This window comes from Rhodamnia argentea, chromosome 1 (assembly GCF_020921035.1).
Source record: "Rhodamnia argentea isolate NSW1041297 chromosome 1, ASM2092103v1, whole genome shotgun sequence".
Lineage (NCBI taxonomy): Eukaryota > Viridiplantae > Streptophyta > Magnoliopsida > Myrtales > Myrtaceae > Rhodamnia > Rhodamnia argentea.
The window spans coordinates 36,777,152-36,801,234 of record NC_063150.1 but is presented as its reverse complement, the minus strand read 5'-3'; the positions used below and the strand labels follow the sequence as shown (position 1 = coordinate 36,801,234).

The window sequence follows — 24,083 nt, the reverse complement described above, 5'->3', positions numbered from 1 at the left end:
AACTTGGCATTCAGTTTTTTCCTTAAATCAAATCGTAGGTGGACAATAGAATGAGAAAGGAGTTCCATAGGAGCAACATCAAAACTAAGCGAGAAAATTGTCCACCAAGTCTAAACCCTATTGTAGTTTTGTCAATTCAATCATAAATCTTTTAATTTTGTCAACTGAGTCTAAACTTTTCCATGTTTTGCCAATTAAGTCCATCCGACCAATTTTAGCTGGAAATCGATGATGTGGATATTAGTCATCCTACATGACACGACCAACGCTAACATGGATAATTTTCAATAGAACTCGACTCAAGACTCATTTGGCAAAATATGAAAAAGCTTAGAACTCAATTGGCAAAATTAAAAGGTTTGGGATTGAATTGGCAATACTGAGATAGTTTTAAGACTTTTTGGACAATTTTCCTAAACTAAACGGAAAAACAGTTTATCCTCTAAAACTTGCCGTCCATACAGCACTACATCCTCCAATTAATTGGGTCCTACTTTTCCTTATTTTGCTTTCACAAACAGCAGTAATTCGTATCAAGTCCTTTCAGTGAAAAGTGGACGGAACTGAACTTCATCTGGAGAAGAACCACGGCCAACCAACTCTATATCACTTCTAATCTAGTAGGTCCAACATCTCGTCTCGACTTTTAGTATTTCGCAAATCGTAAGTATGTGTCTTTTGTCGATTGTCATGGTAATGTCGTGTAACTGTTGGTCTATCTGTCCACTTTCATATTTCAAATCTCAATTTGGTTGCAAATTCCTTTTATCTTCACCAGTTGTATGATAAACCATGCAACACAACCCAGCTATTGGCTCGCTCAATTGTATTGTTCGGGGAAACTTGAGCATCAATACATCAACCCTCGATACCCGACTCATGGCAGTAACTTCATTCAGCGGCACAATGCCAAAGGTGCCTCTTTTTGTATTGTCAATGAAAGTCCATGTAGATCAACGGACGGCATATGCATATTTCACAACCAAAGTACCATTCTGGATCATACTGCTACAAGTTTCTAACCAATACAGGAAATAGGAATCTTAGTCCTTGCTTCATATCAAATTGCTCCACTTATGACGATTCTAGTATTCATAGATTCCAACGATTCATTTCTATGTGTTTCTATGCGGTTGAAAAAACATCAACAAATTATTGTGCACCCAAACAAGTATTAGAAGTTGACTATCAGGCTGTGGAGCTGCACAACTGGTGAGTTATCATTGTCAAATTCCTTTTCCTCTAAAATGACCGCCAAGCGACGTAAAAACTGCAAATGGTTTCATAAATGAACAATGAAAAAATTTGAGCTTAGATGAAAAAAAGATTTGCTAGCCTGAAAGAACTCTCGTAAGGGTGCTCTGAAGTGACGCGACTGAATCTATGGCGGACTTAGCAAGCCAACTCATTCCCACTTTAATTCGATGCTCATCCGTGGGCAATCTTATTAGATATGCAAATTTCCTTGCTGCAAATGCAGAAATATATGGATTAACATCAAATTCTTTATTCAAAGGACCAAGGTGACAGAGATAGAGAAAATAACCTGCATGTCCAACTGGACCTTCCACGGTCAATCCATCAATGAAACTTGGTGAAATTGCAGCATCGTTTCTTCCTAGTGTCATCATCTCACCCAAGTTCTGAAACCTGAAAATTATATTAACAGAATCATGCACCAGTCACACATCCAAAGCTTCCACATGTATACCAGTATAAGCTACGAAAAATAAAAATTGTCACGCAATAGTAGAGATAGCACAGAAGGATACTTAATGGTGTTTATGATGGGTAACAGTAAGTGCTCCTTGTCACTGGGGGATGTCGATATGCAACTGAAGTTAACTTATTACCTCCACCCATATTTAGTAGATCCACAATTATTTGGGGGGAAGGAAGGTGAGATCAAAGCTACAACATGCATGCTGATCACAAGCAATGGCACCGCATTGCGGATAGAGCAGATTGAACCATAAAATATGTTCAGCGCAAAAGGCACAAGTGAAGTGAAAGACCTAAAAGGCAGAAGAGGACGGTCATTGATTGCTGCCCACAGATTCCAACCAGTGAAGTCCGCTTGCTGAAAAGCAACCTGGTAGGCCATGAAAGAAATGACTAGGATCGGCAAGGAGAGAGCAAAACAAAGAAAGGTGCAAATAATTAAGTTGCACCATAGCCTCATACTACAATGGATGAATTGCATTTCTTGCTTGCTTACCTGAGCGGTGGCTGGAAGAATCTTTCCATCTGAATCTCTCAATGCAGAAGAATCACCAAGGGCAAAAATGCGTGGGTGGCCCTTGACACGTAGAGTTTCATCAGTTTCCGCTTGACCACGGGCAGTCAAAGGCAGCTCATGGGGCGTATCCCAAGGTTCTAAATCGGGAAGTGAAGGTTTAGAGCCCACAGTCCATAGGACCAAATCCGCCTCCAGAATTTGACTTTGCAATCCCCTTTGAGCGGGTTGAAGTTCCAATATCAATTTCTCAACATCATCTTCTGCCTCAAAGCCCTTAGCGGTTCCACTCTCTTTCCGCATTTCGGGATCTTCAGAGTTTCTACGGAAATAGAAAGATTCTTCAGCGTCCCTCGACTTCCTTATATTGCGTACAAAATAACCCAGAAGCAGCTGGACTTTCCTTGACGAAAGAACCTGGAACAAATAGCAAAAGCTGTACATTGTGATCCACCCTCTTTCTTCCAAATGGAGGAAATTAATAATGCAAAATTATTACTTCAATAAATTATTTCTACAAAATGTCCAAGAGATTACTTTCATTGCAACTTCCCTGTTGCCAGGTGGGGCAGTTGGACAGATTGTAGTTTCCACATTTATTGCAGTCACTATCCCCCTCTCCTGCAATCGCTCCGATATAGTGGCAGCTAATTCAACTCCTGAGTAGCCACACCCTACAACAGCTACGCGAATTTCAGATCCCTTCCCAAATTTCCTTCTCTCCAAAGCTTTTAATTTATTGTCAACCTTCTGCAACAGGAAAGTAGACGTGAGAGAATAATAAATGTACCGGATCAGAGTCAATCATCAGAGATGTAATTTATAGCACTACAGACACCCCTAAAAGTTGCCTTACAAGTGCATCCTCGAGGGTTGAGAATGGCAATGCATACTCAGCTGCACCAGGTACAACATCAAGCTTCGGTTCAGCCCCCAAAGCAAGAACCAACCTGACTGCCCATGACAAAAAGAGAGATTTAGCATATCTATATACACATAAAAACCAAATGGGGATCTATCTATCATCTGATGATCCATCAAATCCAAGTTCAACCATAACAAATACCAAATAGGCTCTAATTTAGAATAATCCCCCAGCATATTTAATTGAAAGAAAGCTCACTTAGCTCAAAAAGGCAAGGGACCATCCTAGAGCAATACCTAAGGAAAGACGATCAACACTATCCACATAAAACCTGTTTCGGAAAGTTGACAGAAAAAATCTAGCATGTCTTAAGTTATGAAGTGCAAACTTGGTAAAGGCTATATGTATGACGGTGCCTAACAAAACTAAATTTCTATATGAAAAATTAAAGATTATACTAGATGATTAAAAAGAGAAAACGATACCAGTCATATTCAACAAGGAGGCCACTTTCAAGCTGCACAGTCCCTCCAGAACCAGATCCTGGAGGAGCATTGATTCCCAGATGATCCAACGGATGCAAGAGTTTTACCCTATCTTGGAAAAACTGAATACCCGTGCTCGCAAGAAGATCAGTAAATCGAGGAGCTATTTCCCATTCTTCTACTTCTGCATCAAGACATAAGTCCTTAGAGAGAATCTCCCTCACCCTCCTTCAAATAAACATATCAATGGAACTATAATCATAAACAGCCAAAAACTATCATAAGCTCTGTAGTGTTATCTCTTCATACCTCCAGATAATAGTTCATATAGCATTGGCTTGAAAACAAACCGCTCAGATTGGTCAACAAGAAGCACCTATTGCATTATCAAAACGATCCAATTTAATAAGATGGCTCGAGCTGCATAAGTAGTTTGAGGTGTGGCATCAAATAACAACTTACTGGTTTCAACAAAGCAGATTTCTAGTTCTACTTACGATTCCATCCCAGCAACAAGGATGTATCAATGAAGAACAAGTAAGAACCATAGAAGGATCAAAGGAATTACCTGAGGTTTCTTGCTGTCAGGCCAGACAAGTGATTCCAGTCTCAAAGCAGTGTATAAACCCCCAAATCCACCACCTAATATACACACCCTTGGTCTCTGCAAAGAAAGGTTTCTTCTGTAAAACTTAACAGTAAGTACCTGTGGATTCATATACCATATATCATAGGAAAATGAGCAAAATAAACATATTCAGGAGTGATGACAGAGAATACAGCATACACCCCACCCAAAAATCCGTAGTGATTAGATTCAACTAAACTCTTCTCAGTTTCATTATTTCTACTGCTTCTAGCCAATGCACGATTAACCTCAATTCCAAGCCACATGGCTCAAAGTCATACATTATATCAAAGGCAAAGCCCATCCTCAAACACTGAGCTAGAATGAGACTGACTTGGGGGCAGAGCCCAAGCAGCACATGGAATGGGTGGGAGTTTGTATAGTGGACTGATCCATTCACAGAACCCGTGCCCAAACAGAAGATTTGACCCTAGTGTTTCAGCCTGGCATTGCCAATGATAACAGAGCATGTACGCCGCAATGTGATCAATGCCACATACTATGCACAGTGTAGATCCGACAAAGCAGTAGTTAGTCAGTTAGCTAGTCCCGGTAGTAGGCTGAAGGGATATCACTGGTTCCTAACTAGGCAAGAGTCAAGTCAAGATAAGATTGAAAATGGACTACTTTTCCTATCTCTCGTTTACTCACTCTCTTTTATACTTGTTTCTTCTCGTTATTAGACTCTTTACAATACCATGGGAAATCATTTTTCCTCCTAATCAATGAATCTAACTGGCTAAAGGCAAGTTATGAAATTCATGAGGTATGCTTATACCTTGAATGCATTGGCCAAGTACCAGCAACCTTCTCTTTCAGGAGATGTTGCCCAAGATAGATGGTCACTGACACTTGCCCTTCAATAGCGTAGGAATGTCTTAAGGATATCACGTCTTTGCACCAGCTGTAATTCCTCGTCAGATGAAATTTTTTGGTGTTTTCAGCTTCAGTAAAAGCTATCTGAGAAGATAATTTTTTTATCTTTATGCGCGGTTGCGAATTAAAGAGGATCAGTTGTCTTTACTTTCTGCACTCAGCCACTCCTTCATAGATATAAACTCTATCCAACTTGCCAAACAAAGACAACGTGAAAGGAAATGTGCAGGGCCGCGCCAACAGTGACCCGCAACTGTGAACTCAACTCAACCTGAATCTCCAAATTCGAAGATCACTTTTTTCTCCCACTCCGCAAACTCCAGGATCAGATAGCCAAGAGCAGGCAATAATGCGAAGTTCGTTATGCCGAAAGACAGCTTAAAACAATTTAAGGAGAAAAAACCAACCTTCTTATCAGGCCAAGAGTATCTAGTTGGTGCCTTCTCACCTTCCGATACCTCCGCAACACCTCCATCGATCCCCATAGCACCTGAAGCAACAAATCTACACCCTTCCCTTTTCGAACTTCTTGAAAACGACAAATAGGTCCCTTGTTTTCGAGAAAGCCCAGGAATTAGCTTCACCCATTTGCTTCCCCCACCTGACACCCCTGCAGAAGCGAATTGCAGACAAAATTACCATGTTCAGCGCATCACCCAGAAACAACATTTGACTATCATATGTCAAACGACAAATACTGATGCTACACGATCACTTTTCACACTTAGCATTTCCTCTCCAACCAAACTACTAATGTGCGAGAGGCAGAGGCTATGCGGATATGAAGAGAAGAGAGCGTACGATGGAAAGGAAGAAGAGCCACGGAAGAAGCGAGCGCGGCGTGTGCCATTCCCGAGGGAAGAGAGCAATGCAGTCTCCGTGAGCAGATGTGCCCAGAAAATGGCCGAAACTCAGATGAAAGCGGAGAGAGAGACTGACGGACGGATGATGGCTATGGCCAGTGATTCATCTTTGCGATCACGTGGCCGGTGCTCTATCGTGAGTATTCTGAAAGTGGACGGTGGCAAATCGATGATGGGTCGGGTCGGGTCCGGTGGTTTTGGGATCTGTCGAATTTCGGTTCTGCCTTCTCGAAGGGTGTGGGTAGTTTTTGCCAATTCGTGATGACTAGCGGAAGGAAATAGGAAAAGGAAATAAAAAAAGAAAAAAAATAATTAATTAATTAAACAATTTGAAAAAAGTAAAAAAAAATAAATATGAGCAATAACGCCAGTCATGTCACGTAGGACAACTAAGTTTAATTGATATTGATGCGAAAATGTTTGAAACTAAATTTGTTCAATTAAAAGGTGGGAAAATTTCAAAAAAAAAGGGCTCTAAATGCTTTCATTTTTTCAAATAAGGATATGAAGTTAACTTTATTTCAAAAAAGGGCCTAAAGTGCTCTTATTATCTCAAATAAAGGCATAAAGTGGATATTATTTCAAATAAAGGCCTAAAGTGGTCATATAGTCTTTAAAAAGGGCTTGAGCTCACTTGTTAGTGGGGTCATTTCCGTAATTTAATTCTTTTTTATTTTTCATTTGTTTTTTTTTTTTTGCTTTTTTTCTTCCAAAAGTTAAAAAAAAAAACTAAAATTAAAAAAAAAAATATAGAAAGCTAGGCGAGAGGGCAGCCCTATCGCTTATGGCCGCCACCCCAATGCCAATGGGCCGGCAGCAATGACCATCGGGGTCGCCGATGCCTCGGCAAGGGTTGATTGGCCCTCGCCAAAGTAGGGAGAGGGTTGCAACCCTCTCCCAAATCTGGGCAAGGGTCCTTAGACCCGGGCTATGGTCGTCGATCGCAGCCCTACCGGCCTTGGGGCAACAGCCACGGGCGAGAGGCATCCCCTCCCACCTGGAGACACTACTTTTTAAATTTTTTTACTTTGATTTTTTATTTTTAATTTAATGTAATTAAAAATTATGCTAAAATTGTAAATTGACAAAAAAGCCCTTGATCGGCGAGAGTATTTGGTCACCCGGCAAGGTCAGACCCTTATTTGAAACAACCACCACTACTTCATACCCTTATTTAATACAATAAAGACATTTTAAGCTATTCTTTGAAACAAGATTAACTTCCGACCCTTATTTGGGAAACTAAGAGCACTTGGGGCCATTAAATGGAATTTTCCCATTAAAAGGTTCAAAAATAAATTGGTACAAATATAACAAGTTCAACATTTGTTTTATACTTTCCACACGAAGCATTGAGTAAGTCGACATGAACAACATATAGTTACCATTATTTACTATTGAGACTGTCGAGGTATCTAATCGTATTCGCGCTCTCTCTCTCTCTCTTCGCTCCATTGACGGGCAATGCTTGTTAAAAATGCTTACTATGGGGAATTGCCCTTTCATAAATGAAGTAAAAATAACGCACCCATATCCCAAAAAAAAAAAAAAAACCACATCGGTATCTTACTACTGTAGTAATTTCAACTATTAACACATGGAATTGGATGAATTTTGATTCTTTCCTTTTTTTTCATTAATTCTTTTCGGATCGAAATGCATGCGTCCACGGATTTATGTGTCTATATAAATTGTATGTTCTTTGATAACTGATCACTACGAGTATGCGACTAAAGTGGAAAACTAAATAAAAAATTCTCTTCCTTTATCATCGTAATCACTAATGCATTGTATGCCTCTGTCCCATTCTTTTATCTCACTCATCATTTCACGAGAGCCAACGACTATTGATGGCTTTTACCGTGGCCCGTCAAAAGCACCTACAAGCATCCCGGTCATGAAAGCTGTAAAGCTTGGTATTGAGAAATACTCGTTGAATAAGTAAATTCCACGGGGACATCTCGAATTGAATAGTGATATCGACCGGCGTTAATAATAACTTCAAAGTTCTGATACCCTGTAAGAAGAATTTGAGGATTTTAAGGTTAATTAGCAGTTTAACAATAATCATTATCCTTAATCAGAGGCTTTCAAAGTGGTTTAGAAAATCCAAGAAATCAGCCACCTTCAGCTTTTCGCCCGGAAATTGCAACTGCAAGAAAGCCGACCTCGGAAATTCAGCGGGAGGTCAACAACATTTTCATGGCGGATTCCTGCCAAAAATCAAAATTGAGGACGCAGAGCGCGAGTCACCACCTTCCCAACGCCTGACTACTTTCTCTCTCTCTCTCTAGGAGTTTTGGTCTTGTTCAATAGAGCACTCGCACTGTATCGGAAAATCTTCAGTGACGAGGATGGGAGATGGCATTCTCAGCTCCGGCAGAGGCAACAGCAGCAGCAACAGGCCGGAGTGGCTTCAACAGTACGATCTGATCGGCAAGATCGGCGAGGGGACGTACGGCCTCGTTTTCCTCGCCCGAATCAAACCTCCTTCCGCCAATCGCGGCAAGTTCATCGCCATCAAGAAGTTCAAGCAGTCCAAAGACGGCGACGGCGTCTCGCCCACCGCCATCCGCGAAATCATGGTCGTTCCTCTTCTTCACCTTTTTTTCGCTTCAATTGGAATTCCACAGCCTGGCGCATGCTTGTTCAGGAGAGATTAATTTCCTCCCCCTGTTTAGTTTATTAGGGAGCAATTAGCTGAAAACTATGGGTAATATGTTGCTTGGAATGATTGGGGAGTTAGATAGTAAATATGGTTCATCAGAGCTGCCGCATTTGGTTGTCCCTTAATCGCGATGATCTTGTCAGTAACTCATGGCAATTTTCCATTTGAATGATGCAGTTGCTTCGTGAAATTTCACATGAGAATGTTGTGAAGCTCGTGAATGTTCACATTAATCCCGTGGATATGTCGTTGTATCTGGCTTTTGATTTCGCCGAGCATGATCTTTATGTAAGTAGTGTCCCTTGTTGTATAATATAGCTTGCTTCTGATGCTTCAAAGTATTGATATGGCTTCAATGTGTCAAGGTTTTTGGTAAACAGTTCTATACGTTGATGTTGATTTGTTAGGAAATTATCAGACATCACAGAGACAAGGTTAACCAGTCCATCAATCCTTACACAGTTAAGTCATTGCTTTGGCAGCTGCTTAATGGACTGAATTATCTCCACAGGTATGTGAGTTTACGCACCCAGTCCTTGCGCAACCAGTATTTTCTTGGGATATACTGAATATTGACTCTTGCATGTATGGATCTTTGCTCTAGTAATTGGATCATACATCGAGACCTAAAGCCATCAAATATTTTGGTATGTTCGTTATTGATTTTATTAATCTTTGACTGCATTACGGGATCATCCGATTGTAGAATTGTAAAGTTAACTCCGTTCGTGTACGACACCTAAGTATGTCTCTCTGACCAAAGGTCATGGGTGAAGGAGAGGAGCAAGGCGTCGTGAAAATTGCGGACTTTGGACTTGCCAGGGTATACCAAGCTCCTTTGAAGCCATTATCTGAAAATGGGGTTAGTTATATCTTCCTAATTCTTCTACCTCTTTCTTCCTGCCTAGTCTTAGAAACTAGGAATAGCTGAAGTTGGACTATGACCGGGTGCAGAATCAGCCATCTATTTTGAAGTCTCTACCTTCTAAGGAGCTGTAATATCATGCTTTGTCTATTCTGCTCTCATTAAACAAATAATGGGAGACGAACCCATTCGTGTGTTGCTTTTTTCCTTTCTATCCCTGTTCATATCGCCTTTGACTTGGAAGGCATGGCTGGTAATGAGCCGGCAGTGAGACAGCCACCTGATCGCTTGTTAATATGTTGACTTGTCTTAACAACTATCCTAAGCTTGTACCTTCTGCTGGATGAAACTGTTTTCGCTCATTCTTCCATTGAGAATGGAATGTAAGCCAACAAGTTACGTCGCCGTTTCAAATTTTCTCATTTTCTCAAAGGAGCATCTTGTAAGCGCATCTTGTAAACATGTCTAGGGATATCTTTTTACTAAATTTTATGCTTATAAGAAGATTTGGAAGTGAGATTAATTTATAACATGCCTGCTGTTGGTTTCCTGGTCTACTAGTTTGTCAAAAATGTAAATCTTGATGTCTCTTTTCGCTTTGCTGTGACCACTTGGTACAAGATATCAGTAGATGATACCTGTTTATTCGTATCCCAGTGACACTGTACTTTCTGGGCAATGGTTGTCAGAGAATAAATGAGTTGCTGAACTTCTGGTGCTATGACATTAGGTGTCTACACAAACAAGGGATTCTGAATAATCGAATTAGTCTACTCCACAACTCTTAATCACGTTGAAACATTTAATTGGTCTACTCCACGACTCTTAAATCATGTTATAACTGTCTATTTATGGTCGAGTTTGAGGCTCTCTTGTCTTTTTTCATTTTTCTGTTCTTCTTTTGGATCACGTAGTAATGTACATGAAAAGCCTTATCACCTTCATGCAACTATTATGATTTGACTATCACCCCTCCTTATGGAGTATAAATGCAGGCAAAATGTGACAAAGCATGAATAGCAAGGTTTTCTCAATTATATACGCAGTATATCTGTTGGTTGTTTGATGGATCAACTATAATTGTGCCCTTGCTCTTGTTTGTGTAGATAAAAATGATTCATGAGATGTCAACTGGATGTTGGGTCTATAGAGGAAAAGTTGGTAGTAGTTATACATATTGTCCAGTCATGCATTTTGCAGGGGATTGGTTTATTATTGATTACTTTGAATTCTGTTTGGTACTTCCTTTGTGTCCTGGGTTCTTCTGACATCTCATCATTTCATGGGATATCTTGTCTTTGCATACCTAAACTTAAAGACATTTGCCCCTTTTCTGATCGAATACCCTTTCAATCTTGTGAGTACTTCAGTGTCTCACTGGCCTATTCTTTCATGAGGCTGTGCTTTCTTTAGTTTAGATAAGCTCCTTGTTCCTTTCAGGTTGTGGTAACTATCTGGTATCGGGCACCAGAATTGCTGCTTGGTGCAAAGCACTATACAAGTGCTGTTGGTATCCTTTGACACTGACAAAGAAGCTTGGTTTCCTTCAACCCAAATAGTACATTTCATGTATTTGTACCGTGTGATGAGTTATTTTGCTGTGCTACAGAACAAGTAAGATTTTTAATGAATAATGTGGTGAAGTTGGAGTTGGTGATGGCGACGATGCAATATGTAGAGTTTGAAAGAGCCTAAGAGTCGGGATATTTCTACTTTTCTTAAACTTCTATGATTTCAGTCCATGTAGGAATTGACAATCAGATTCCATTCTAGTCAATGCCTTCTTTGACAAACTGTACTTAAGCCTGGGCTTGCACGGTTCTGATACTCATTGATGCACTGAAAATCAGGAAAGTACATCTTGACTGATTGGTGCATCGATAAACTCGAAATTTCACAGGAATCAGCATACCTTCCAGGTTCAGAAAAATTGCACCGCTACTGACACTATGTTAATGAAGGCTTTTGTTAGTTCTTAAGACTAGCCTTGGATAACCAATGATCTCTGCCCTGTCTTTATTATAATTTGTGTAATTTCAGCCAGTTATACTTATTTGATTCATGTCCTACAGTTGAAGCCGATAATTGTGGACTGTGCAATTGTTTTATGTTACTTAATGTGACTGGAAATGTTTCCCCACTCCTTAATGCTGCCACCAGATATGTGGGCTGTCGGATGCATTTTTGCTGAGCTTTTGACCTTGAAGCCATTGTTTCAAGGTCAAGAAGCGAAAGGCAATCCTAATCCTTTCCAAGTAAGTTGTCTATGTGTGCAACACTTTAGCTGACTTTTCTTTCTTGAGGCAAATAGATTGGGGGTGCTATTGATCATTGTAATCGACTCTAACTCAGACTCTCTATTTTGCAGGGTGATCAACTTGACAAGATTTTCAAGGTCTTGGGTAATGTGCCAGCGTATTCTCTTTTCTGCCATCTTCATTCTGTTCATATGCTATAAATGTTTAATGTGATTGTCCCAGGCCATCCAACGCAAGAGAAATGGCCTATGCTTGTGAATCTGCCACATTGGCAATCAGATTTGCAACATATTCAGAGACGCAAGTAGTAAGTGCCTTTTCCCTTTGTTTCTGCATCCAACTTGAGTTCGTTCTGTTTTTCAAAGGAGTGACATGTAATATATTGTGTTACTGACAGTGATGACAATGCACTTGGTAGTGTTGTACGTCTCTCTAGCAAAAGCCCTGCATATGAACTCCTATCAAAGATGCTAGAGTATGTGCTACCTTTCAGAACTTTTGAATTTGTGCGATTTGGTATTTCTTTACTATTTTATGATGTCTCTTTGAACTTGTTGAATTGGTATATAGTTTTTGACATTCCATCTTGGTCGTTTGTTGTCATCATCCAAATTTGATTGGAATCTGGTTGTCCATTTGCATATCTGTGAGTTGTAGATGCACGAGAAATTTCACTTTATTTGCAAAAGCTCTATACTGCTATATCAATCACTGAAAATTCGTTGAGAAAACCTAGAAGCCTGAATAATGGCTGTCACACTGCCATATCAATCACTGAAAAAATGTCAAGAAAACCTAAAAGTCTGAATAATGGCTTTCACATGCCTGGGAGTTGCCTTTGCTATTTGCAACCTTGCCTGTGTTCAAATTTTTTATGCCTCTGTGTATATATGCGCCTGCAATGCATCTGTCTGCACGAGCTGCGTCTTTGTGTGTATGCATATGTATGAGCGAGGCATTGTGCAAGTGCTTGTCTGTCTGCGTGCATGCGTGTGCGTGTGAAGTGCTCAAGTACCATCTGTTCTCTCAAGCAATCAGAGGGGCAGACACTCGAGATTCTAATTGGTGCAATCACTTCACTTGTTGGGTATCATGGAGCTTAAAGCACCATTTACCTGTAACTTAGCTTGGTTTGCAAACTAATGTTGGTCTTCTATGATTCACTGCGCTCGGTTAACTAATTTGCTATATTATCTCAATACAGTATGTTGACTTAATTGTGTGAAATTGGATAACTCTTGTTTGTGTATTGCCTATTGCTAATTAGCTTTTCTCTATGTGCAGGTATGATCCTCAGAAGCGTATAACAGCAGCTCAAGCCTTGGAACATGAGTATGACTTTTCTCAACATATCATCTCCTCACTTTTGTTTTTATAGACGATGCAGCACGAGAATCAAAGGGATTTAATCTGGTTATTATTGATGCTTTAACCAAAGCTATTCTTTAGATTCCACGAACATGTACTCGTATAAGAAAATTAGAGCCAAAAAAATGAAAACAAAAATGTCTGTTAAGAACATGAATGGTCATGTGGTGGTAGTACCTCATTCGTTCTGTTCAACCTCTGCCTGTGAGGAATTTGGCCAAAACAAAGATCTCGATGGAGAACAAAGATCTCTATTTAAAGTGTGCTGTAGTCAGCAATTTATATTCCTTCATCACTTTCTAAGATTAACATTGATTGTCTTGCAGGTATTTTCGAATTGAACCTCTTCCTGGGCGTAAGTAAGACTTTATTCCTTGCCATCATATATCTGGTCCTTGATCTTCTTTTACTTTTAATGCCTTTCATCTTATTAGCTGACGAAATATGATTGTGCCTATACTTGCTTACTGAGGCACCTTGTGCTTTTGTCCTTGCTCAGTGCACTTGTACCCAGCACTCCTGGAGATAGAGTGAATTATCCTACTCGTCCTGTAGATACGTCTACAGATATTGAGGGGACAACTAGTCTTCAACCTTCCCAATCGGTATGGCTATGATAATCTAAATTTTACTAGTTGACCTAGAATTCTGCATAATTCTCTTGATTTCTTCCCATGAACTGTCTATATGGATACTGGTTTGTCATGGTAGTTCTCTTATTTTGTCATCTTCATTGAGCTCTTTTAACATCTTACTTTTGCAATATTACAGTTATCAATTATTGCCGGTTATTCAGTCTTAAGTGGTCATAGCTGATCATTCAATGCTTAATTCTTCCTCTTTTTGTTATAATTGACAAAAAAAAATTCCTGTGTTACTGTTCTTAGAACTGAATAAGTTTTATAGAATTACTCTGTACTCACTTGTACTGAGCCATTATTAAAGAGTTGAGAATACCACAAATTCATTGTTGTAATATCGGAGTGATTAGTGCTATCATCCTTTTAAGAAGAAAAACAAAATATCAAGGATGTAATAGTTTGTTTCTGAGGTTAGTATGATCTGTTTCTCTCCTAGGGTGTAATAGTTTGACTATGATTACAATGGATTTCAAACGAAGTGCTGGTCTTTTCTGGATCCAGTGACCTGACCTTCAGGCATCGATGGTCATGGGCCATTCCTGTTCATCACTTATTAATACCTCTTGGCAGACTTGTTGTGGAGTTAGTGTCTTGCATTTTCCGTGACTACATGAGTCTTTATCCCTAGTTGAATGGCCAACTTCATTTTGGCACTTTTGGGATATGCTGTGCTGTTCAGTCAAAGCAATATTGTTCCACATGTATTTTTGAGTTTTAACCATTAGTGGCTGTATCCAATGTTCTCCTTCATGGTAAGCAAAAGCAAGATAAAGAATTCTCATGATTTATAAATTCACTTTATGTATGTATGTATGTCAGTTCAACTGATATGGAGCCGTGCAAGTGATCTCATTCTCTGATTTTCCACTAGGCATCATCTGGAAATGCTGTTGCTGGAAATATGGCCGGTGCTCACATTGTGACAAATAGGTCCATGCCTCGTCCTATGCATATGGGCGGTATGCAAAGGATGCAAGCTCCAGGAATGACTGGTTACAATGTGAATCCTAATGCCATGGGCGGTGGAATGAATCCTGCTGGCATCCCAATGCAGCGTGGTGTTGCGAACCAGGCCCAACAACAACAGGTTCATTTTCTCACTTTCATCTTAGATGGCTGCTCTGGAGTTGCTTGACAAGTTTTATCTGATTCATGTGGTTACTTTTCAAAGCTGTCTCGAAGGAAGGACCCAGGAATGGGAATGGCTGGATACCCTCCGCAACAGAAATCAAGGCGCTTCTAAGGTTGGCCCATTTTTATGCATTCTTTCCTAATTGCTAGATAGTATTCTTGCTTCCATATGAGAGATTGGACTTCAAACCAGGGATTATTTTTGGCACTTTCGTGAGCCACGATAGTCCAGAGAGAGAGAGAGCTGCACTCTTTCTTTTGCTTGCACTGCAAATCTTGTGTTCTGGTAGGGTTAGTCGATTTTTACTCGGTCTTTTCTCCCTTTTCAGGAAAGTTTATAGTCCCTTTGTTTTGTTTTGATGGAACTAGAGATCCAATATACCGCAAGAATTCGAGATCTTTCAGACGTTATGCTTACTCTAGTGATACTGGCTATAGCATCGTGCCTGCTCTCAGCGCCAAGATGTGAAGAACTAGACCGCATCTCGAGGATGGAAGGGGAACTATTGACTTCATTAATGGGCTCATCTTCTGGGGACTTGGGGCTTCTTCTCCATGGGCTCTTTGTCATCGGCAGGAGGGAATACTACACGGACGTTCTGCTAAATGCACTAGAAGTTGCTGCGGATTCACAGTGATAGATTTAGATGGAGAAATGGATTCCGGCATCGTAGCATTCACAAACTTAAGGAATTTCCCTTATTATTTGCTGAAGTAATTACTTGCTCTTCCAAAAATTTCATTGATTATTGATGGGAATGTCTATGAATCGTGAACATGTCTCCCTAGTGTACGTCAGTACTGCCTCTCCCTCTCTATTTCTGTCTAGCATAGATAGTAAAATTGGCCTTCGGGTGTAGGAATAGCCTAAGTAGCACCGACATGGGACATGCCACACGACACCATACGACACGCTGACATGCCATTTAAAAAAAAAAAACAAAGAATTTCGATACTTTGGGACACGTATATTAAATCTATATTTTTATATACATGATAAATTATATCAATAATGAGTTTCTTTTTTTGTCATATCGGGATTTTTTTTTTGCTGGTTGAGAATATTAGTTTTGGGGTTATTCGTGTACATGACTTAAGTATATAATATTTGTGCTAAATTTACATTTTGATCCTCAATTTATTGAAAATGCTTAAAATCAAAATGGCATGTTGGGATGTTGGACTCGCGTGTAGCTAGTGTGTCTAGAGAGCCGATCACGGTTAGTCGCACGTCGGAGATTGTCGGGAGAGTGTCGGACACCATACGTAGATTTTCAAAGAGTGTCAGTGCTTCATAGGGAATGGCCATGAACTATCCCGTTCTATGTAGGAACAAAACGAGCGATCGGCATGGAGAACCCATCTCCTACCGATCCCATCTCCTATTTAGTTCTTAGGAAGAGTGGCCGCTCATGTATTGAGCTCGCTTCCTTTGCTTATTCTCCCTTGTTGCCGCACTTGCCGACTCTTCTTTCCAATACTACCATTACACAGGAAGCACCTATGTCACTGGAAAGAGCGCGCGGAGTGACCACCCCCCTCACCGTTGAAGACAGGAGAGCGATGTCTGTCTTCCTTCATCGCTTCATTTAATTCGTGGAAAATTAAGAATTTGAGAAGTTTGTTTTTCTTTTTCTAATTTTCTTGCAAATATTTGCACTTGCTTTGTATATCGACTCGACGACAGAGCGAAATTTTGTCGTTGTGTTTCTCTTTGATACATGAGTGGACAGGAAGGGGCCAACAAAGCAAAGCCACCCCATTCGTAACTATAGATTTCAAAACCACCTGCCAAAGCCTGCCCACAATATCAAGATTCAGCCTTTTAATTGAGGTAAAGAAATGGACGTGAGTTGGGCAAGGAGCTGTAAAAAGCTATCTCAAACAAGGAAAAAAACTAAATCAAGAAGGGGTCAGCTAAGCTCGAAAGGTGTAGCCGATCGTCGGCTAGGAGCTCCGGCCGGCGATCCGCATCACGGCTTAAGAATATGGGTATGGGTCTCTACTAGAAAAGGCTTCTATAACACGCGGTTGCTATTAGCTTTTTCATTTACTTGATTTAAGGCATAGGAGGGATAGAGATAGGGCTAAAAAGAAATTCTATAAGCTGAAATATAGTACCCGTAATATTTGGAAGCAACTACTAACGTGCTTCTTTGGGCAAAATGAAAACGAACATGCATTCATGACCTATTTATTGAATATAACTAACTCATATAATAACTTAGTTCATTATACGGGGTTAAGAAGTATGTTCATAACCCATTTTGATAGGTCTATTCATTACTATATTCTCGTTAAATTATTCAAATCTCTATGGATTCCAATGCTGCAATGCTTGGCAATAATGGAGATCGTATTCATGTTAGGATTCGGCGCACAGCCATACCGAATAGAGCATAAAAAAAAGAAAGAGAAAATCGAGAAATAAATTTTATTTTGGTTCATCCTAAATTAGGATTACATTCAGCAGAGAATCCATTATAATTAGTATATCGCGCATCTCTTTATCACTTCATTCAATATCAAGTATAGACTCAAACTATTCATAGATCTAAATCCAAATTATTAATAAAATATGAGCTTAAATTATAAAAAAAAGTTTGAGCTTCTTGGATCCCGGCCACTCATTAAGGAGCGGGATTCCGTGCTTTCATACATCGATGAAGAGAGTACCAACCACACCCAAGCAGTTCGAAAGGCACAACAAGTACAAATTCGGATGTAGCAGCAACTTCGAAGCTTGTGTTGCCAAGCCTTATCGTAACAATACGTTCTGTTGAACCTTGGCGTGACGTGCCATGCAGCAGCTGCACATGCAGAACCGGACAAACTTGCTTCTAATTTTAGGGTTCACGAACCGTAGAACAATCCTTCGCACCTAAGTCCACTCACCCACATTAAAAAAAATTACAGAATCCCAAACAAAAAACTTGTAATGGAAGTTTGGATATGGATTCCTTCGTCCAGCCTCGGTTGGCCTGGACTGCCTGCCTGCCTCTTGAATTAGCTGTCACTGTTAGTTGCATGCATTCATGCCATGGCCATCCTCAGCTGACCTGCTTTTCCGATCGAGACGTTGGCCACTTATTCGAGTGCATTGAACGGAGCCGGATGCGGCTCTCTCGTTTCTGGCGACCACTCTTATTTATTTATAGGACGTCTCGCTCTGTCACTTCATTGCAATCCCTTCTCCAATGGCGGCCCCCACCAACCCCACCTGGAGGAACGGGAGCTTCCCTCCCGAGCTCGAGAGCTTCCACGAGTTCTTCGAGTGCTGGCTCGTCAAGCAGAACCAGGACCTCCACGACCTCATCTCCGCCTCCTCCCCAGCTCGGGACGCCAGCGACCAAGCCCTCCGCCCCCTCATCGACCGCGTCGTCCGCCACTACGAGCATTACTACACGGCCAAGTCGCGGTGCGCCAAGCAGAGCGTGCTCCCCATGTTCTCGCCCGCGTGGAGGAGCTCGCTCGAGGACGCCTTCCTCTGGATCGGCGGGTGGCGCCCCAGCATGGCCTTCCACCTCCTCTACTCCAAGTCCGGCCTCCAGCTCGAGGCCCACCTTGCCGAGCTCCTCCGGGGCCTCACCACTGGGGACCTTGCCGACCTCTCCGCAAGCCAGCTCGCCCTCATCGACGACCTCCAGGGGAGCACCATCCGCGAGGAGAAGGGCATCACAGAGAAGTTCGCCAAGCTCCAGGAGACGGTTGCCGACGCGTCCATGGTGGAGCTCTCCCACGCTGCAACGGAGATGACCCGCGACGAGGCTGCGATGGAGGAGGAGGTGGAGGGAGCGCTGGCGGCAAAGGAGGAGGGACTGGAGGAGATTCTGGAGATGGCGGACGATCTCAGACTGCGCACGCTCAAGGAGATTCTCAACATCCTGTGCCCGATGCAAGCCGTGCATTTCCTGATCGCAGCTGCAGAGTTGCACCTGAGGATTCACGAGTGGGGGAAGAAGAAGGACGAAACTCAAGCTCAAACTCGCCATACCTAAATGATTTTAGGATTTGCTGGGTTTCTTTAGAAACTAATCGAGTGGTAACGTCGAATTAGGATGCGTGAGGTGAAGCTATGTATGATCTAGATTCAATAAGGGTACACTGAAACAGGGTTCGAAAAATCACTTGTCCCGAATCATTTCACATTAATTTTTCGACTTGGCCTATTTCTTCCCTTCGGATCTTGATAATGTGCTGTGCTATCCGTCGCCGCAAGTGTATGCGGCACTTCATTCCTTGGACCATCCTAGTAAAGCAAGGATGATGCCGATGATGTCGCCTCTTATCAATGCCTTCATCAACCTTTGCTTCTCTGGCGTGTACGGCGGATACCTTGCAGCAGTGTCTCCTTTGAAACCTCTGTACAGTACTCCCTTCTTATGGCTGAAAGCATCGAAAGAAAACTTCCCGTGGTACGCGCCCATTCCGCTTTCCCCGACCCCGCCAAAGGGCAGAGTTGGAATCGTGAGCTGCAACAGGGTATGGAAGAAATGATCAGTTGAACAGATCATAAAATATGCCCCTCAAGAAGATACAGAACAGCCAAGTGCCAGTTTCAAACTTGCCTTAGAAGGCAATTTCGATTTCTGAGGGAACTAATCTCACTAATTGACAAGAATGGCCAACATATGATCTTGATGTGGCCACCAAATAGGTTACTGGAAAGCCATCAACATATGAAATTTGGTGCGGCGAATGGCAATTACTTGTTAAATGCAGTAAGGCATGTAATTGTGCAATTTAGGAGATCATGATCTTCAATGACAAAGTCAGAGAAAGATTACATGCAGGACGGTGTCGTTGATGAGCATTCCTCCGGCAGATATGTTCTGGACAAATTGTTTCTGCAAACCATCATCATTGGAGAAGATATATGCCGCCAGAGGCTTCGGCTTTGAGTTGATCATATGAAAACTGTCTTGTATGTCATCAACCTTTCAATAACGAAGAAACGAAAAAGAAAAAACAAGAACAAAAGCTTCTCAGCAATATGAATCTCGGTTACATCTATCGAAACAATGCCTGCAGATGGTACCTAGATGATTATGAAAGCTTAGAGCTGCACACACACACACACACATAAAATGGTCTGCGAAATGCATAGAGGAGCACCATGCCAACTGACTTATGGGTGTACTCGAATACGCACAGTGAGAATGGGCAGCAGAGGCCCGAATATTTCCTCTTGCATTATCGTAGAGTCTTCAGGAACATCGAGCAAGATAGTTGGAGCCATTCTTCTGCAAAAAGCAGGAAGTAATTGCCATGTGATTGTTTCATCCAATGACCTTGGTGGACCTGCTAAAGTGTGAAACAGAGAGCATATATAGACGGGTCTCACAAGTTGTTCTCATCTCTTTGCCCTCCCAGGACAATCTTATCAGAGGTTCCATCCTCGTCGAGGAGTTTAGCCAAACGTCTGAAGTGATATAAGTTCACTATACGGGACATGTCTTGTGACTCCAAAGGGTTCTTCCCGAAAAACTCCTCTAGCGCAAGTCGTAGAGCATCCACCTGTCAAGTGTCGATACACATTTATCGAAACAAAAGGCCCTTTATGCACATACAGAGATTTGCCACTTCAATTGAAAAGGGACAAGCTTACCAATTTCGGAGCGAATGACTTTGTCGTCACAATGTAATCAATGGCTATGCAAGCTTGCCCGTTGTTACAAACCCACTTCCCTGCGATCATTCTTCTTGCAGCAACCTTTGATGTAAGAGAGCTCAGAAATTAGTTCTTGGAAGATCAGTTCAAGCAGCCAAGTAGGCAATATGCTGTTCTTCTTTACCTCTAAATCAATGTTCGAATCGACAATAGCCGGACATTTTCCTCCAAGTTCCAGAACTATAGGGGTAAGGTGCTTCGCTGCAGCGGCCATGACAATGTAACCTACTCTCGTGCTACCTGGATAAACCATTTGAAAAAAATTTGAATTAGGCTTCATGAATAAGCCTCTTGCCTCAGGTAATTCATGAAGGTGAAAGTTCCTAAAGATTTGCTAGGTAATTCAGTGGTTACAGAATCACAATACCTAAATAACATGATTATGTCAAACTACAAAGTACAGTTGTGATATATGGTACCTGTATAGAATATTTTATCCCACTTCTGGTCCAACAGAGCAGATGTTTCAGGAACTGCTCCCTCAACTACTCTTATTGTGCTTCCATCCACATACTCACCGAGCAATCTGGCAAGCAGTGAAGATGTTGCAGGAGCGATCTCCGACGGCTTCAGGACGATGGCATTACCAGCTGCTATGGCGCCAATAACTGGATCAAGAGATAACACTGGACAACAGAGAACTTAGGTCATTCAAAGAGAAAAAACCAGTACTAAATCATGATCATGAAACCCAAGAACAAAAGTGGAATAAAAAGAATGACTAAGTATGAAAGATGCTAGAATACTAATATGTTGTCCTTATACTTACGGAAAGGATAGTTCCATGTGGATATGATCAACACGACCCCAAATGGTTCCGATACTATCTCTGCCGATGATGGGTAGGTTGTTATCGGAGTCTTGACCTGAAAGTGAAGTATCGATAGGTTCAACAATTCAACGATGGCCAGAGTAGCGGTTCTCATCTTGTTGCTTAAGATAGTTATGCTTGCTATTTGATCACCTTTTCTGGTGCCATCCAGTGCTTCAAATCCTTGAGGGCCTTCTGACACGATGATTTTGTCATGGAGATCTGCATTATATCTCGTATTTTGCCGGACACAATTACTATGTAAGAAAAGAGTGATGAACTACACTGCAGATCGCTTGCATGAAAAGTGTCTTTGAAATCAGTTGATATTTCACAAAAAAAGAACCAAAAGATCCCTTAATCAGTGTTACGGATATAGCATACTGATCTGTGATCAGCGATACGTGAATTGGTTGAAAATTCAGTAAACTTCTTCGCATAAATTTCGTGTCATCATCAACTCAGACTTTGGCAGTCAATTATTCATCAAGAACTATTGATTCGACTGATCACACTAACATTTTTCTGCTGGACGTGTAGCGATTTGAGTGACGAAATTCTGTATAGTAAAAAGCAAAGCTGAAAGAAACCACAGAGAAAGATAAGAGAATGAAACAGAGTGGTTGAATTATCAACGTAGAAACCACAAAAAAAGAATACATAGATAAGAGAGTTCAAAGCAAAGAAAGAGTAAATGATGCTGCATTAACACATGAATAAGACCTCGGAGACGAAGGCTTCCAGCTCGGGCTTGGAGAGGTCGAGCTGAAGAGCTTGGATGATATCCTTCGCCCTCTCATCAATCATCTTGCTTATGCTCTGCAGCTGAGCAGCCCGCCATTCGTAGCTCTTCGTCCTGCCCGAGTTGAAGCTCTTCCTCAGCTCCTTGACCAGCAACGCGGCTTTTTCGGCGTCAAGCGCTTGCTTCTTCGCTTCCTCCATCGTCACTGACAAGAGACTCGTTGAACAGCTTCCAAAATGAAGAGAGACACTGATTACAATGCCAAGAAACAGAGAGAAAACAGAGAGGGAGAATTGTGAGTACCGGGAGACTCTGAGAGAAGAGTGAGTTAAGGAGATCGGTGATGGGTTGGCGCGACTCGGAGGACAGTATACGAAGGTTCGGATGGCCCGGCAGATTCCACCAAGTCCACTGTTTCACAGGAATCACAAACACTGACGTGACAAAATGCTTAAACGGATCGTTTGGCCTTTTTTCTCTTTGCCTGAAAAGACTTCTCTGTTGAAAAAACACATAGAATAATGCCGGGTACGGTAAAGATTAGTTTATACTTGAATGACATGACAGATTTTAATCGATTAATGAATATGAATCGCCTGTGTGAAGTCACTTGCATCTTGTCCCGTTGCTTAGTAAATTGCTTTTGCCTATAGTTTTGCTAAGTTCAAGCATTGAAATCTGAAAAAAATGTGAAAAATGAAATATGTGCACCTAGAAAAAAGGAGTCTGGCCTAGTTTTCTAGCGGTTTCCTCATCCTAAATCGACTACTAGTCCCTTCCACAATCAATGTGGGATAATCTCAAAATCTCTCCCCTCACAAGTCATCTCTCATCCAAAAATTAGCATAAAGGACGGGACTTTTCCTCACACTTATAAACAAGCCACTAACCCCTTTCACAATTGATGTGAGATAATCCTAACAATTACCGACTTTCAATACTTTGAAATCACTTAGATGAGGCGACCTTCAGTCAATCCAATCATTAAGAACTGGGCTTCAATCTCAACCGTAAGTGCCCAGCATGCAGTTGTAGATTATTAAGTAGGAATTGCTATTCAAGAAAGCAGTTGAGGAAGGTGAGGTGATGATTTTGCTACTTCACTGAACAAGAAAGTACGTTCATTTCTTCAAAGATGTTATCCATATTGGGATCGATTCCATCCGCTCAAATGGTCAAGACCCAAGAGCCCGTACCACTCGTTGTTCGTGCTGGTGGAATCAAACGATGGCCCAGAAATTCGGTAGCTGCCCAGATCGATTCGTCCAACCCAAAATTTGTTGGATGCAGTGAAACCATACCAATTCCAAGCGAGTTTAGAGAGAGAGAGAGAGAGAGAGAGAGAGGAAGTAGTATAGTGAAGCAATCGAGTGAGTGACTTTACCTGAGAAAGAAAGAAAAGAAAGAAAGCAAGAGTGGCTACCTGAAATCTTGGGAGAGATTAATGGAGGAAAGGCTTTTCATGATGGCCTTCTTCTCCCAAATTGGATGCTCAACAGTCTTTTAAGCCATTTGAAAATCTGTCTACTCAGAGATAGAGAGACTCAACAATGTCTGAAGCATTCATTCCTGACCCCTTGAAGAGGAGAGGATAATACTCTTCCAAAGACTTTGGTAATGTACCAAACCGACTTTCGTTCCGTACGTGGGACCGTGAATTGGGAGGATGGTGATTGCTTGACTCGTCTCAACGTTCCAGGTCCTACTTTGGTACCCAGCAAGGTGTTCACCGAATGGTCAAGAGTTATCTTCATGATTTGGCTGCACCTTTCGCCTCTTTTCGAGATGAAGTTTATGAGGCTCTGTTTTCGACCAAAGTTTTCTGGCAGGATGGGGTCAAGATTTGAACTATACGTCTCATACATCACTGCCCATTTTCATAGGTTATATGGATCATAATACAGAGTCTTGTAGTTCGAGCATTCGCTAAGCATAAAAACAAGTACGATATTTCGCATGCACATCACTATTCATG

The 24,083-nt window shown here is 41.4% G+C and overlaps 4 protein-coding genes across 12 annotated transcripts; 2 read left to right on the top strand and 2 right to left on the bottom strand.

The window, feature by feature from the left end:
• Positions 1–1,175: 1,175 nt before the first annotated feature.
• Positions 1,176–6,072, bottom strand: LOC115725984 (alternative NAD(P)H-ubiquinone oxidoreductase C1, chloroplastic/mitochondrial). Of its 2 annotated transcripts, XM_048272966.1 has the most exons (11): positions 5,892–6,072; positions 5,498–5,700; positions 4,155–4,250; positions 3,896–3,962; positions 3,587–3,770; positions 3,093–3,186; positions 2,774–2,986; positions 2,219–2,653; positions 2,016–2,092; positions 1,547–1,650; positions 1,176–1,468 (listed from the first exon to the last, which is right to left on the bottom strand). In XM_048272966.1, the coding sequence occupies exons 1-11, from the start codon at positions 5,938–5,940 to the stop codon at positions 1,332–1,334; spliced, it is 1,659 nt and encodes a 552-aa protein (XP_048128923.1). In that variant the 5' UTR covers positions 5,941–6,072; the 3' UTR covers positions 1,176–1,331. The 2 variants fall into 2 exon arrangements, with proteins under 2 accessions (XP_048128923.1, XP_048129089.1); XM_048273132.1 differs by lacking the exon at positions 5,892–6,072 and having other exon boundaries at positions 4,155–4,269; positions 5,498–5,697.
• Positions 6,073–8,089: 2,017 nt separating this feature from the next.
• On the top strand, positions 8,090–16,520 carry LOC115729585 (cyclin-dependent kinase E-1). Of its 8 annotated transcripts, XR_007197272.1 has the most exons (17): positions 8,090–8,538; positions 8,799–8,909; positions 9,029–9,132; positions 9,226–9,268; positions 9,385–9,483; positions 10,927–10,996; positions 11,647–11,741; positions 11,855–11,888; positions 11,967–12,051; positions 12,142–12,219; positions 13,029–13,076; positions 13,439–13,471; positions 13,612–13,717; positions 14,625–14,840; positions 14,925–14,997; positions 15,308–15,417; positions 15,475–15,619. XR_007197272.1 is itself a non-coding variant. In XM_048273428.1 (16 exons), exons 1-15 carry the CDS (start codon positions 8,308–8,310, stop codon positions 14,994–14,996), a joined length of 1,422 nt encoding a protein of 473 aa, XP_048129385.1. In that variant the 5' UTR covers positions 8,090–8,307; the 3' UTR covers position 14,997; positions 16,379–16,520. The 8 variants fall into 8 exon arrangements, 7 of the variants coding, with proteins under 7 accessions (XP_048129385.1, XP_048129306.1, XP_048129348.1 ...); XM_048273428.1 differs by lacking the exons at positions 15,308–15,417; positions 15,475–15,619 and adding an exon at positions 16,379–16,520 and having other exon boundaries at positions 14,625–14,835; positions 14,923–14,997; XM_048273349.1 differs by lacking the exons at positions 15,308–15,417; positions 15,475–15,619 and adding an exon at positions 16,379–16,519.
• Positions 16,521–17,995: 1,475 nt separating this feature from the next.
• On the top strand, positions 17,996–18,882 carry LOC115729562 (protein DOG1-like 3). The gene has a single exon (XM_030660181.2). It carries the CDS (start codon positions 18,082–18,084, stop codon positions 18,880–18,882), a length of 801 nt encoding a protein of 266 aa, XP_030516041.1. The 5' UTR covers positions 17,996–18,081.
• A 65-nt stretch (positions 18,883–18,947) lies between these two features.
• LOC115729578 (aldehyde dehydrogenase family 3 member H1-like) lies at positions 18,948–23,963 on the bottom strand. Its single transcript, XM_030660190.2, has 12 exons — positions 23,532–23,963; positions 22,412–22,519; positions 22,090–22,336; positions 21,520–21,588; positions 21,325–21,421; positions 20,975–21,181; positions 20,680–20,795; positions 20,493–20,597; positions 20,229–20,401; positions 20,037–20,127; positions 19,672–19,821; positions 18,948–19,356 (listed from the first exon to the last, which is right to left on the bottom strand). The coding sequence occupies exons 1-12, from the start codon at positions 23,570–23,572 to the stop codon at positions 19,117–19,119; spliced, it is 1,644 nt and encodes a 547-aa protein (XP_030516050.1). The 5' UTR covers positions 23,573–23,963; the 3' UTR covers positions 18,948–19,116.
• Positions 23,964–24,083: the final 120 nt, after the last annotated feature.

Bases quoted from the DNA above. Each gene is read 5' to 3' on its own strand.
- LOC115729562 (XM_030660181.2), top strand. From the start codon at position 18,082: ATGGCGGCCCCCACCAACCCCACCTGGAGGAACGGGAGCTTCCCTCCC.
- LOC115729578 (XM_030660190.2), bottom strand. From the start codon at position 23,572: ATGAAAAGCCTTTCCTCCATTAATCTCTCCCAAGATTTCAG. The intron at 21,422-21,519 runs GTGATCAAATAG...CTTCACTTTCAG, and splicing joins ACTGGATGGCACCAGAAAAG to GTCAAGACTCCGATAACAAC. The intron at 19,357-19,671 runs GTAATCTTTCTC...ACCCTGTTGCAG, and splicing joins TCAACGACACCGTCCTGCAT to CTCACGATTCCAACTCTGCC.
- LOC115725984 (XM_048272966.1), bottom strand. From the start codon at position 5,940: ATGGCACACGCCGCGCTCGCTTCTTCCGTGGCTCTTCTTCCTTTCCAT. The intron at 4,251-5,497 runs GTTGGTTTTTTC...CTTTCTTTGCAG, and splicing joins ACTCTTGGCCTGATAAGAAG to AGACCAAGGGTGTGTATATT. The intron at 1,651-2,015 runs GTCTTTCACTTC...TATAATTTTCAG, and splicing joins CGTCCTCTTCTGCCTTTTAG to GTTTCAGAACTTGGGTGAGA.
- LOC115729585 (XM_048273349.1), top strand. From the start codon at position 8,308: ATGGGAGATGGCATTCTCAGCTCCGGCAGAGGCAACAGCAGCAGCAAC. The intron at 11,889-11,966 runs GTAATGTGCCAG...TGATTGTCCCAG, and splicing joins CAAGATTTTCAAGGTCTTGG to GCCATCCAACGCAAGAGAAA. The intron at 13,077-13,438 runs GTATGACTTTTC...ATTGTCTTGCAG, and splicing joins GCTCAAGCCTTGGAACATGA to GTATTTTCGAATTGAACCTC.